Raw genomic sequence first — 13987 nt, 5'->3', positions numbered from 1 at the left:
ACGATGAAGCACAGTTCTGCAGGGAATTATGAGCTCTTAGTTCCCTTTACTACCGAGGCTTCTGCTATTTTTTATTTCTTTTATTTTTTTAATAATGCCATTCAGACTGGTCCTAGGCACCATGGCAACTCTTTGGGAGCTTGTGGCTGGAGGAGGTGCAGCTTTTGGGTGCCAGCTGCCCGAAGCCTGTGGCAGATCCCTGCCTGGGTGCTGCCGGCTGGGAGAGGGGCGGCTGTAACCCTCCTTTGGGCTGGGAGGTGTCGGCCCCGCTCCTGTGGCAGTGACCCAGGGACATGGGAGCATCACTGGGGCCACGTGTGGCTCCTGGACAGCCACACGTTTGTACAGGCAGCCGGCTCGAAGGGCTCGACCAAAGTGCGGGGCTTCCTCCAAAAAGCCGCCCTTCGGCTCCGAATTTCAGACGGCTCATTTAGCAACCCTCCCCTCAGCCTGACCTTCCTTCTAATTGCATTCCGTGCATCCCTATTTAGCCATTATCTGCAATTGCTGAGATACAGGTTATTAATTCCTCCCCTGCCCTGACTTTCACTCCGGTGCATTGCCCACGGTCAAGGTGAGGCTGCCGGGGCTCGCGGCGCTGCCGTCTCCCAGAAACTCCTGTTAGGAGATGGTTTTCTCTTTGCTCTCTCCTTGTCTTACACGATGGGGGTTTATCACAGCACTTGATTACACCTCAAGCCCAGATTTATGGTTGGAAACATGATCTTGTGATTTTAATATTCTTGATAGCTCTTTAACGCCTTTCGTTCTGGCATGGTGAGCATGGAAAAGGAAATAGAGATTAAACGCAGAAGGTGTGTTTAGAAAAAAAGGAGGTCATGTCTTGTGGTGGGTTTTTGCTTTTACTTAAACCAGTGGTGTTTGAGCAGAGGTCACCTCTGTTTTTTTCTCTCTTCCTGGGGCTTTGCAGGGTGGTGCAATGCCGCTGCCGTTCCCCTTGCCATCAGGCTGAATTCTGAGGATGTTTCCCCGGGCTCAGCTCAGCTGTGGGCAGCTGGTGGCTTTTTTAAGAGCTCCACGTGGATTCGTGCTAGTCCCTAGCCCCCAGGGCAGAGGAAACCCACAAACTCCCCGTGAGATGGGTTTGCATCTCACGGGGAGGCACCACAACCCCAAGACATGGCATCATCTTGCTCTGTGCTGGGGTCACCGTGGCTCCTTCCCCTCCTGGACCTGGCAGTGGCAGGGGTTAACTCCTGGATTCAGCCCCTGGTTCACTCGGCCTGAAGCCGCTCACCACAACCAGGGCGAAGCGAAGCAGGGGAGGGGAGGCAAATTAGTGCTGGAGATGAGATCCAAAAATAGCAAATTGAGGGCCCAGCCAGGCCACGTATTAAATCTTTCAGGAGAGGCAATCCGTCGTGAAATAGGGAGAGTGGGAGGGAACTGAGGAGGAAATTGCACGTGGGGGCAGCTGGAGGTTCATGTGTGTCCGCTTCCCCGCAGCATCCTCCTCGGCCCCATGCTGCAGCCAGCGGCGCAAGGTGCATCCAGCCCCAGCAGAGCCCTGGCCCGCCGTGGCCCCGTGCCAGCAATAATACATTGGCTTTAATTAAAGCAATATTTTTCATCTCTTTCCTACATTACTTGATTATTACTTCAGAACGAGCCAAGGAATTCTTGCTTCCCCCCCCCCCCCCCCCCCATTCCCTCCCTTCCTCTTTTTAATCCGCTTCCCCCCGCTTTCTTTTGCCCTTTTGGTGTCCTTTCTCTCCCCCTCGCCCCCCCGACGGGGTTTTAGCCTTTTTTCAGCTATTGCGATGTATTAACACGAGGAAGGCCTGCTCTTGTAAGGACGCGGGCGAGGCTGTTCGAGCCGTGGCGAGCAGACCGAGCAGCACGGTGGTTTCTCAGGGGGAGCAGCCCAGGCAGCGTCCCCCTGGGACCTAACGCCTCGAAGGGGACAAATGGATTTGCAAGGAATATTGTGCTCAGTAAGCAGCTGATGATGCTCTGGGTTCGGCTGGGGCTGCAGGGGGGGCAGATAGACCACTAACGCTGTCACCCATCTCCTTCGCAGGCCCTTCCCGTCGGAGGAGACCGCGGAGAACGATGACGACGTGTACCGCAGCCTGGAGGAGCTGGCCGAGTGAGTGCCTCGCTTCCCAGGGGGGAACACAACGGGAAAGGTTGTCCTTTAGTTCAAGCAAAGACTGATGGAGCTTGACAGCAGGGCTGGGAGCGCTGGCCCGGCTGCTTTGATCGCCCCGCCAGGAGATGTGGGGGCTCTTACAGCTCTGTCTTTGCCCATGCAGAGCCCTGGGAGATGTTCCTTTGGGTTAGGCCGACTTCACGGGTGGCTCAGGGGGGCAGCCCATGGGGACCCCTTCCTGCTGCATCCCTTTCTGAACTGCAACAGCCCTGGGTGTAATTCCTGCAGCGGGGCTTGCTCCGAGTGCTCTCTGTGGGCCTGCAGGTCGGTGAATAACCCCCATGGTCACCCCAAGGTCCCGTGCAATGCGTGCACCTGAGCGATCTGTGTTTTTCCAAGCAGTGTCTCACTTCAGCAGCACACTTTCCACAAACAGTTGGGGGTGCACAAAGGCTCGTAGCACCCTCTGTGCAGGGCAGAGCAGCCAAAACGGGGCAGGAGAGAGCCCGTGGCTGAGACGGGGGTGCCCAGTGCCTCGATGCACCCAGCAGTGCCTTCCCCTGCCTGTATTTATTTGTGTCCCCGGTGCCTGTGTTTTGCTGCCCCTGAGCTGCGGTGATGATATAACAGGCTTTTAAACAACCTTGAACTAAAACTGGTGGCTGGTGAAACGCTGGCCCGATCGGAATTCGATGGCAGTATTCCCACCGGCTCCGGCGGGGCCGGGACCGGACTCACAAAGTGCAGTCTGTTTCAGACAGGGAGAAAATCTGGGCGGGTGGATGTGCGGCTTTATACGGTTAAATATTATTGTTCCACAACATAAATAATAAGGCTCCTTAATCCAATGAGTTCCTTATGGCTTCGGTTATTACGAAAGTAAATCATAAATCCCCCGTACAGGGGGATGCTGCAATCCCCCGCTCGTGGGTTGGTCCCAGCAGCTACAGTTTAATAAAATTTGAACTTAGAAAAGGATCCTTTCAAGAGCAATGTTTCCCCCCCTCTCCTAAAGTTCTTGAAATCCCTTTAATATTTGGCTTTTAAAATTCCTGATTCTTGCACGGGGGCTCTGCAAGGTGCTGTCTGTGCAGGAGCCCCGTGCTGCAGGAGCCTCAGTGTGTTGGGGACCGAGGGGCAGCGTCCAGCTGTGGCTGTCCCAGTTCCACTCCATCCCTTCGCTCGTGGCTGGGAGTTGGTCTGGCCCTGGGGGGCCTAAATGTGCTCTGATGGCTTGGAAATGTATTTCTGATCAGCTGCCGGTGGGACAGGAGCTCCTTCCTTCTGTCCCAGATCGTCTTCGACTTTTAGCTTGCTTTTTCTTCCCCTGTCCTTTGCCAAATCCTCTTCGTTACATCATGAGGTGGGACCAGTGCTGACAGGGGTGTGTAAAGGGGATAGCTCACGACTTCGTTCATAGGAATCAGTGCTCCCAGCACAGCCACGTCGTGCGGAGGCACAACCCGTGAAATGGAGCCGTAATTCATCTGTAACTGTAAAACAACCCTGAAATGCCCCCGCGAGACCCCGAGCAGCAGGGCTGGTGTGCTGCCTGCTGACACAGCAGCACCGCTGCCCCTTTCCTGCCCCGGCCAAGGGGCACCTCCCGGGGGACGTTCTCGGGCAGCCTGCCGCTCACAGTGGTGCACACTGGGCACCCACGCTGCGCGCTGGCAAGCCACGAGGCCGCATGAGAAAGCTCTTTCTTAGCTGCTGCCGATCCCCAAACAGCGGAACAAGGGCATCATTCATGGGCTGCGAGTGATTCAGTCCGCCCAGCAGCTCTGCGTTTCATAGCGCTCACCATCCAGCTGCCTTGGGGAGGTGGGAGTGTGTCCCGAATGCCGTATCGAGGCCCCCCCCAGGATGGAAGAGCCTGGCACAGGAGCCAGCACAGGCTCCGGGTGCGGGTCGATAGCAGCACCCCGAGCACCAGGGTGCAGATGCAAGGTGTGTGCCCACAGCAAAATGTGGCCACGAGAAGGCTGGTGGCCCTAAAGGACGTCTGTGCCTTGCTGAGCCCCTTGTGCCCACGCTTTTGGGTCAGGGCTGATTTTCCATGCAGATAACCTCATCCCCAGCATTGTGCTGTCCACCCAAGAGGTCAAGACAGATAATGGCATGGAGGCAGATATTTATTTTACATACAAAAAAAGAGCAATTGGTGATGGGGGGGGGGGGGGGGGGGAAACCAGAAGGGTATCAGGGGAGCGAGCAAGCTCTCCAATTCCCTGTCCTCAGCCCACCTGCCCCCTCTGCTCGCGCTGCTGTCGGCCAGATGGCAGCCTGGGAGCACCGGGGCAGATGGCAGGGCTGGATGGTGGCTGTGCCATCAGCGCTAGGAGGACTGGTAAAAGGTCGAGCGTCCTCTGCCGCGTGATTTATTGCAGCCTGCCCGGCTGCCAGGCTCTCCAGCAGCACATTTGGGAGAAATTTACACAAGGAAATGAGTGGGTCGGGGCGATAACACGGCTGCTTTCGCTGGGAACTGCTGAGAAGAATCAAAGCAGTGTTTGTCCGGGTCCGTGCGAGCCTCCCAGCAGTAGGCAGCCACCCGCCGTGCTGCTCAGCACCATCCTGCCTGCTGCCTTCGCATCTCAGGGTGGCCGTTTCAGCTGCCCCGAGCCGCTCTGACACTTCCCAAGTCTTACTTGGTGCTTCACCTAAATTTTCTCTGCTGCTGCTTCACCACACCCCGGTTATTTTGTCACGATAAATTTATGAGGGCAATTATTCCTGGTCCTCTTTGCAGTATCAGAAATCTCCTTATCAGGAACCTGCTCCACTTACCTTCCCTCTGCAGGGCCCTGGCACGAAGCGTGGTACGTGGGTTACACCCAGGGCAGGTTTGGGGTGGTTTGGTAGGTATTTGAAGAATTTGGAGTCAATTCACAGAAGAGCTGTGAATGGCTTGACAGGAAACTTTCCCTTTGCATAACTCTTATCTCTTTTTCTCTTCTAAAAGTGAGAACTTGTGCCCAAGTGATGCCGCTCATTTGGGCACAGACTTTGCCCCAGAGCTGTCCCCTGCTATGAGCTTCTTGCTGGAGTTTATTTCTTTCCCTGCTGTTACTAGTGGTTCTCGCCACATCTTCCAAAACAGTGATGTGATCAGCAGAATTGCTCAAGTGCATTTAAAAAAAAAGAAAATAATGAATTGAGAAGCCAAGGTGAGATGATAAGTTAGCTGCCACTTTTCTCATTATTTTTCCTGTGTTGGAAAAACCACACATGCCAGGCAGCGAAATAAATGGCTCTGTGGTCCAGGACACTCAAGCCAGAGCACTCGTACACATCTTTGCTTCTTTGTCATCAGCAAAGATTTTTATATGTCTTGCTTTCGCCATCTCTGAGATGATGTTGGTTGCTATAACTGCTCGAGGCTCATTTCTGAATTACAAGGTTCGACTTCCGATGGAGAATACGAGACCAGAGTAGAATAGACGGGTAAAGGCCTCTCCTGCTATTTCCAGACGTGTGTCTCAGTCTAAATACTATCTGGGTAATTAAAACCATGCAAGATCTCGGGTCCAGCACATCTTGCCCTCCATCACCCTGACACCTAGCCCTGCCAGATGTGCTGCCAGTGCAGGGCTCTGCTCATCCTCTGGCTCTTAACCCCAGCTGCAGTGCTGGAAATTTGCATTCGGCTTTTGGTCCTCTTATTTTAGCTCCTTCTCCCTCCTCCTTTTGCTCTCCCCAGTGCTTCTGGGCTTTGATCAGCGCAGCGAAGCCGCGCTCTGGTTTTGGGTGGGTCGTGGCATGGTTGGTTTGGTGCTGAGCGCCTCGCTGGGGCTCATCCGTGAATTTCTGAGGCTGGTACAAACACATCAACTTCCCAGCATTTCTCTGCTTACCTTCTTCGTCTGTAATGGCACTGAAAATATCATCGGTTCCTCTCTTGTGGGAGCTGCTCACTAGCAGGGCCGCTGCCTGCTTTGGAGGGCATTTGTGCGGAGTGCTCATTGCCAGGGAGGAAAAATTTGGCCAAAAGCACTGGCTTTGCCTGAAATAAGAAAAACTCTTATTATTTGCCCTGAATAATCTTCCTTGGCTAGGCAAGATGCTGCCAGCCCATAGTTGTTTGTATCCATCCTAATAGCAGCAATTGCAAATGTTGCTGTTAACTCTGAAGGGAGGATCAAATCCCTTTGCTAAACCCAGAGATGTCAATGAAGCTCCTAATCCAGGCGGTAGATCGCAGGCTCCAGTCCCCATGGGCAGCTCTCGGTTTGCTGCTTATATTGAAGGACTAAATCCTTTCCCTCTGTGAAGAAAGAGGTGAGGATCTGGCCTCCCTGGGTTGCGCGGTCCATGCGGGACATGCTGAGGATGCTGACCATACTGCCTCCTGCAGCAGGGCGCCGTGCTGAACGCTGAAAATATCTGCCCTTAGGGGATTTAAAATTTAGTGTCTTCGTGGGTTGTTGCTGCCTAAAATGACCCAAAGCCTGTTCTCGTTGTTAATAATGGGGACGTGCGCTTATTTTCCACTCCGGCAGACAAAACACAGCACCAACGGAAGGGTTTGAGCACTTCTCTAAGCTCTGAACTGGAAGTGCCCTTCCAGTTGGCCCTAGGATTTGGGAATTGTCTCTGGTTTTGTGTCTGGGCAGAAAAGAGAGATACCGAGGGCTCGTGCTAGTGCCGGTGAGCAGGGGAGCGTTGGCCATGGTTGGGCACCAGCAGCCAGGCTCGCGCTTGCGATATTAACCCAGCCGTACGGTTCCTAACGACCTTCGAGCCAAGGAAATGATGTATGGAGAGGCACCCAGCAATCCGAGAAGGGAAGATTAATCAGGAAGCAGGAGTTACTTGCTCTGGATAAGGAGAGGAGCTGAGAATATAAATATTGGTACAGATAATAACGGTGACGGCGACGCTTGGGAAGGGGAAGATGGATCACCAGCTATTAGTGGGCATTATTACAGCAGCTGCAATGCATCACTCTGGAAGAATGGGATGGATACATCATGCCAGTGGATTTATTTAAAATCCCCAAACTTTTATTAAATAAATCTGTTTTTAAAAATAGAAGGAGCTGCATTTAGAAAAGAAATAAGGCCCAGTTTTGCAAACAGATGTGCTCTGCTGCTCAGTGCTCGATAATATAGAGATGTTGAGCATTACGTTTTGAGCACGGTTTTACACCTAAACATATTTGTATGTAATTAATACCCCTGTTGAAAGAGACTGCTTATAAAGTATGTGAAAGCTGTTTGATATTCCAGCATTTCACACTGTCCTGATCCCATGAGGTTGACTTCAGTGGGAGCTGTTAGCAATTTGCACCTGTAGATCTAAGCTCTAGCATTACTGTTGTTAATTGGTATTTATTATGGGTTGAATTTTCAGAAGAGCTCCAAGACTTAGGAGCCCCTAGGGGAATTTGCAAAGGCTCAGGTGACAATTAAGTACCTAAAACCTTCAATAGAAGTTGGGCACTATGTCGCAGGGACACCTTAAAGCCTGTGCTTGCGGGGGCATCTCCTAAGTGTATTGGCCAGTCCTCAAAATGTGACTTTTTGGCTGTTTGCTTCATCTCTGATGTAAATGCTGTTCCTGCTCAGCACTGGGACTGAGCATCACAGAGCTGAGCATCTGGTGAGACTCCCTTATGGCAAAACCTGCAATGGGAGTGTGGCTGCGTGAATGTGATTTTTTTTTTCCCCAGCGTCTCTTTTATCCCCATTTCCCAAGCAGGTCGCTGCTGGGGGCTGCAGCGGGTCATGGGGATGCGGCCGTGCAGCGGCAGGGTGATGTTTTAGCCCTTTGCTCCCCCTACAAGCAGCTCCTCCTGTAGATGCGTGACGCTCAGCCCATTTCTGCTGAGCACAGAGGGAGCAAATCGACCCCCAGCACGGGCTGGGACGGATCCTGCCTAAGTATTCCATGGGTGGGTGTCAGTGCCATGGGCCGTGGGGTTTCCTTATGGCTGCGATCGTTCTCCCTCCAACCCAGCGGCAGTGAACGTGCCCTGCTGTCGCTGAGCCGCTCTCCTTCTCGTTCCAGCGAACACGATCTGGGGGAGGATATTTACGACTGCGTCCCCTGCGAAGATGAAGGCGATGATATCTACGAAGATATCATCAGAGTGGAAGTTCAGCAGCCCATGGTAATAATCTACATGCGTTTTTTTTGAACTTTGATGAGGCGGGGGGGGGGAAGGGAGAGGATAGAATTAAATAATAAGTGATCCACGGATGATGCGGGTTGAGGATAGAATTAAATAAGAAGTGATTCACACATGATGGGAGTTGCTGCAGGGGAGCAAATCACTTTGCATCATCCCTCGAAGCCAAGCTGCCTCGCCAGAGGTAAAAATAAGCCGAGTGGGACGGTGCTGGCCCAGAGGGGGCTCTCCAAGGAGTTTTCCAGCACATCACATCGTCTGAAGGAGCTGGGGGAGGAGGAAGGGGAAGGAGAGCTAATAAGCCCAAATGGTAAAAGACAAGCTAAAAATAGTTGTTTGCTGCTGAGCCAGCACAGCGTGTGTCACTGCAGCCCCTTCGGGGAGCAATGGGGCTTGTACGTGCTCCATCACCAAGCCTCGTGCCCCGTGCAATGGTATTTTTAGATCAGGGCTGGCAGATCTGTGTGCTGAGGGTTCGGCACAGGGGTTGGAGCTTGTTCCTGCTCCTGCCTGGGTGCTGAGAGCTTTCACAGCTGAGATTCCCGGAGTCAGCCCCTGTAGGGCTTTATGGAGAAGCAGCCGACCCCGTTTGTCACCTCCAAAGACTGGGGAAAAGCAGGAGTGTGGCATGCAAGACCTCATGGAGGGACTTGCATTGACTCCAAGGGATTTTGGTGCAAGTTTCCTGCTCCACAGATGGTCCAGGAAGGTGACAGTGGCTCTTGCATCTCCCCAGAGGTGCCTTCAGCCCCCCTTGCTGCCTGTGTCCCCGCTGAGGAGGGCCACGGTGGTTTTTGCTGGTGCAGAGCTGGAAGGGAGCCTTCCATCAGAGCACAAGCTGCCAAATTCTCTCCCATCCCCTGCCACCTGCCACCTCTGGATTGGTGTAAACCCCAATTACTGCCTCCTGCTGGCAAACAGAGCTGGCCGTGGCGCAGAGCTCCCTGCAGCACCGCAGGATAAGCTGTTTTGTTTCCTTGGGCACCGCTGAGCAGCAGTGGGGTCAGTGCCTTTAACTCCCTTTCCTCCCTGCCCTTGAGCAAGAGTCTGTTTTTAAAACAATCACCCATGTTTCTGTCTCGGTAGTGGAATTTTTTTAAGCTTTGTTGCCATAGCGCGTGTGTAACGCTAATTGGTTTCTTGTATTTCTGCATGCTTCAGATTAGATACATGCAGGTAAGCCGCATCGATGAAAGCACCGGTTTGCTGCTAGGTCCGAGCTGGGGGTTATAACACGGCACGCAGAGGATGTGCATGGTCATTAAATCAAACCACCGACTGAATCAGCCCCCAAACTCGGCACTAACAAGCGCTTCACCTCCCACCCCGACGCCTCAGCTCCTCTTTACAAACGTAGGGGAAGTGACGCCAGGAGCTGGGGCTTAGAAAAAAAAAAAACACAACACGTGTAGTGTCAGATCTGACCTAAAATCATGAGACTTGGCAGGCCTGGCAGGGGATTTGTATAAGTCTAACGTATTATTTATGACCCATTTAGGCTCTGCTGTGATTTTCATCTTAAGCAAAAAAAAAAAAAAAAAAAAAAAAAAAGAGAGAGAAAGAGCATTTTTTCTCTCATTTATTCTTTAGCCGATAGTCTTTGGTGATGGAGCTATAATAAATGGAAAAATGCAATGCTGACCATGTTGTAACATCCTGAATAGTAGAGCCAGGGTTTCTTCCTAAATTTTTTGGATAAAAGTAGTTTCCTTTAACATAAAGCAATACCAACACTTCTCTGCCTATCCTGACTCGCGCTTGTTACAACTTTGCCATCACTGAAGGCCAAATGAAGCTCCGGTCTGGGTGAGCAGGACCACCATTAGGACTATCTGAACATGCATCACTTTATTTTTTTTCTAGAAAATGGGCATGACAGAAGATGACAAAAGAAATTGCTGTTTGCTAGAAATCCAAGAAACCGAGGCCAAATACTACAAAACACTTGAAGACATAGAAAAGGTAAGACCCGAGCCATCCCTTTTTATACCATTGCCTTCCACCCCATCACTCCATCCTGCCTTAACCGTGCCGTGTTAGTTCTTGCTGTGAGAACTGGCAGATGCGACGAGGCAGGATCGGTGCGCTCACATGTTAAATTGCAAGAGGGGGAGGAGGACACAGAAAACCCATCCTGACAAGCACAAATGCGCAGCCTGTAACGGCAGGAGCCAAACAGCATGTTTTTTTTCTGATCGCTGAATATTGGAAATAGGCTGAAAAATTCCCTGCTGTGTCCCCCCACCCCAGGGTAAGAGGTTCCTGCTCCGCTCACCCTGCCCGGTCTCGCTGATAAGAGCCATGGTTGCAGATATCTTATCTCTTCTTCGATTGCCACCGAATAATTCGAAGGAGTTTCTTTGTTCTGGGCGTTTTTCAAAAGTGCTGAAGCTGTGCTGACTTGTCATTGAAGCTAATTGGATTAAAAGTAACATTCCGCTGCTTGAATTCGTGGGTTTTAATTGGGTTTGGTAGATTATTGTTGTGCCTTTCTTTTAAAATAAAACGAACACCGCAGCAAGACGGTGGAGTCATGGGTGCTGCGGGAGCCTGGAGGTGGTTTCTGCCCTAAGAAAAGTGGCAGGCATGAAGAACAATAGTGAAAATGAAGCTGCCATTTCTCATCACCCTAACGCTTTTGTTTCCCCCCTTCTGCAGTTGTTTGCCTCAGTCTGCTGCAAGTTCCTGCAAAGGAGCTGGGCACGGAACTGAGTGCAATAAAAAACATTTCCCACTTTACAACCAAATGTCCTAATGTGTGCAAATAGCTCTTTTTTCTTTGAAAACATCCATAAACCCTCTGTTTCAGTCAAAAAAAAAAAAAGAGTTAAGTTATTGCTTTGATATCCTTCAAAACAGCTTGCAGAGGGTTAGCAGGTTCTGACGGCGTGTAAAGGGCCAGAGGGTCCTGTCTCCAGTGCATCGCATCTGTGTTAGGTTTTTTGTTTGTAGTTACAAGTAATGTGGGTATTTCTATTAATATGCATTTGTTCAGAAAGGCATTTCCGATGTAATCATATCAGCTACGCTTTTTCAAGGGCAAAATTCTAGGGAGAGAATCAAAGATGCTTCGGAGCTGCTCACAGCTGCAGCCAAGAGCTGCAACGTGGTGGGAAAACTAGCAGGTTAATAAAGTAAAGTAAAATAGAATAAAATGAAATAAAATAAAATAAAATAAAATGTAGTTTAATAGAGGTAGTAGCACTGGGGTGCCCTGCACCTTCCCTGGGCCCCTTGCAAATGCACAAATTCATTAAAACTGGGTGTCTAGCTGCCAAGGTAAATGCAGCTGGTGAAAAAAGAAAGTATCTCCCTTACGGAGATAATAATAATAAAAAAAAACAACACTTGTTCCCTCTCCGATTTCAATCCCTTTTCCACTTACCTCTTGCAGAACTACATGAACCCACTGAAGCTGGTACTGACTCCCCAGGACATGGAAGCGATTTTCATCAATTTGGAGGTAACAACACAAACACTGGCTTAAATATTTGCTCTTTTCACGGCAGCTTAGCTTTCCTTCCACTTAAGAGAAGACTTTGAGATTGCACATTAGATTCATGCATTCCCTTGAACAAGCTCAGTCCTTCCTCTGCTGCTGAGCTTGAATGGGTTTAGGAGATTTTTTTTAAGTGCTTATTATTAAAGTTGGGGATTATATGAGCTCTAGGTAAGAAAATAATTTTATACACTGGTTGTTCCAAGGCTGGGCCTTGGCCTGTGTGTATTTTAGCTATGCTTAGAAATGCTTTGGAAAGATAGCGGGGCTGTTTCAGAAGCAGGCAGGATGGAGAAAAATGAAGGCCCCAGCTGGGCAGGAGGGGCAGGGCGGGGTGACAGAGATGTGTTCCCTGCAGAAAGGTTGGATGCTGCCAGTGTGGGCACACCATGGGATCAGGGGGGTTGTTTCCACACCCACTATTGAGCTCTGTCAGCTTGCATTTGTCCTATATGAATTGCAGCCTTGTACTTACGGCCGTTTAGGGCTGATCTCACCAGGACGGCTTATTTTAAAAACAGCTAAAAAGAAAACGAAAATGACTGCCTGATGAAGAAGTGAACGTGCATGTCTTTAGGCTGTGTTTGCCCACTCGCTTTAGGTGTGTTTAAAGTATTGATTGTTTCTTCATTTTAGGACCTAATTAAAGTGCACTTCAATTTCCTGCGAGCCATCGACGTCTCGATGATGTCTGGAGGAAGCAGCCTGGCAAAAGTATTTCTGGAATTCAAAGAGAGGTAAAGAGGAAACTCAGCCTTTGGACAACTCTGGTTTTAACAAACTAAGGTTCCTAACTGCATGCGTGTCGCAGACCAATTTCCTATCAGCAATTCAGCAGCTAGAGGCTCTCAGGCTGCTGAAACATCACTTGGTGCCTTCCCTTAAACACAACACGTTGGGAAAGGTGTAGCAGAGGGGAGACAGGAAGATAAAGGTGGGAAGGTTTTGATTACGCTGAGCCAGAATGGAAGAAAACCTCTCTCACCTGCATGGGCTTTAATGTTGTCTTCTCCTGCGAGCCCTGCTGGGGATTTGAGGGCCTGGAGCATGGCAGCATCAGGCCCTGCAGAGAGACGTCTGGCTGGTAAGCTCAGAGCAGTGGTTTGCTATAAAAATCCCGTGTTTGGCACCGGCGTTGCCCTGCACCTATGGAATGATGAATACATGTAAAAGTTGCTTTCGCAAACAGGATCGGTTCTGTGTTTTGGCAGCTGTGAGCAGGAGTACCCCCGAACACAAAGATAAGGTTAATAAAAGCCTTTAATATCCTTAACACTAATCAAAGGCCTGATTCATTGTGGACTCATGCCAGGGTGTTATTTCACTGTGATTAAACCAGTGTCTAGACACAGAAATGCCATTCAGAAGTCAATAACTCCAGAAATACCATCTGCATTAATAATACACCGTAAGGTCAGATATTCCATCGCTCACAGTGCCTCTTTTAGAAAGGGAATGTTTCTTGGAGTAAAGAAAAAAGTTTCCAAAGAAGAATGCAAATAACTTAAAAATGCTCCTAAAGCCTACTTAGGTGATTTTAATTTCCTAATTCCTGACTCGGCTCCGTGCACACGAGTGCTGTCCCCAGGCAGGAATCCTCTCCTGAGCCTGGGATGGAGCTGAGCAGGCAGGGACAGGGAAAGGATGTGGGCATCCTTGGGCTACACAGGAGCTAGGAGCTTGCAAAATGCTGAGATCAGGATCTGGCCAATTACAGCAATTTTTGGAAAAAAAAAAAAAAAAAAAAAAAAAAAAAAGGAAAAGAAAAGATAAAAAGAAAAAAGAAAAGCCCACTTTTCTATGTGTCACAACATGGCTTTATGCATCAGCTCAGAGCACTGCAGGAGTGGAGCAAAGTGTCCCTGTTGCTGCTTCTGTGAGCTCGGCCACAGCACAGGGTGTGCCGTGCTGTGAAATACTTAGAAAAATGTTAAGCTGAGAACTGTGCCAGTCTCTTCAAGGAGAAGAGGCTCCCAAAAGTGGGGAAGAAGAGTTTGGAGCAACTTGATCTAAACAGACAGGGTCCTTTCCTCCATGGGGAAGGGCTGGGGGAAGGTGTCGATGTCCCCTGCTGCAGCGAGGAGATGAGGGTGCAGGAAGAGACAGCAAGCTCGCATGGGGAGATGGCATTGCCCCACCGAGAAGTGGATGTGGGCTTCCAGAGTCCCTGTGCTGAGACCTTCCTCATCTAACATAGCCATGACAAATAGCTCTTGCCCCTGTCTGCATCCTCGGAGACGCC

General features: G+C 50.3%; 1 protein-coding gene across 6 annotated transcripts in view; it reads left to right on the top strand.

Annotated features, from left to right (window-relative positions):
- Positions 1-13987, top strand: part of VAV2 (vav guanine nucleotide exchange factor 2) — a 120857-nt gene that overhangs the window by 86740 nt on the left and 20130 nt on the right. For 3 of the 6 annotated variants that reach the window (XM_035341872.1, XM_035341870.1, XM_035341874.1), the window contains exons 4-9: positions 2042-2110; positions 8126-8228; positions 9408-9422; positions 10110-10208; positions 11641-11709; positions 12382-12482. In XM_035341872.1, the coding sequence (XP_035197763.1) occupies positions 2042-2110; positions 8126-8228; positions 9408-9422; positions 10110-10208; positions 11641-11709; positions 12382-12482 (456 nt within the window). The remainder of the gene's footprint in view (positions 1-2041; positions 2111-8125; positions 8229-9407; positions 9423-10109; positions 10209-11640; positions 11710-12381; positions 12483-13987) is intronic. The other 3 variants (XM_035341871.1, XM_035341873.1, XM_035341875.1) reach the window with 1 other exon arrangement.

The sequence above is a fragment of the Oxyura jamaicensis genome, chromosome 17, assembly GCF_011077185.1.
Source record: "Oxyura jamaicensis isolate SHBP4307 breed ruddy duck chromosome 17, BPBGC_Ojam_1.0, whole genome shotgun sequence".
NCBI lineage: Eukaryota > Metazoa > Chordata > Aves > Anseriformes > Anatidae > Oxyura > Oxyura jamaicensis.
The sequence above is the reverse complement of the archived record's forward strand: the minus strand, read 5'-3'. Positions and strand labels throughout refer to the sequence as shown.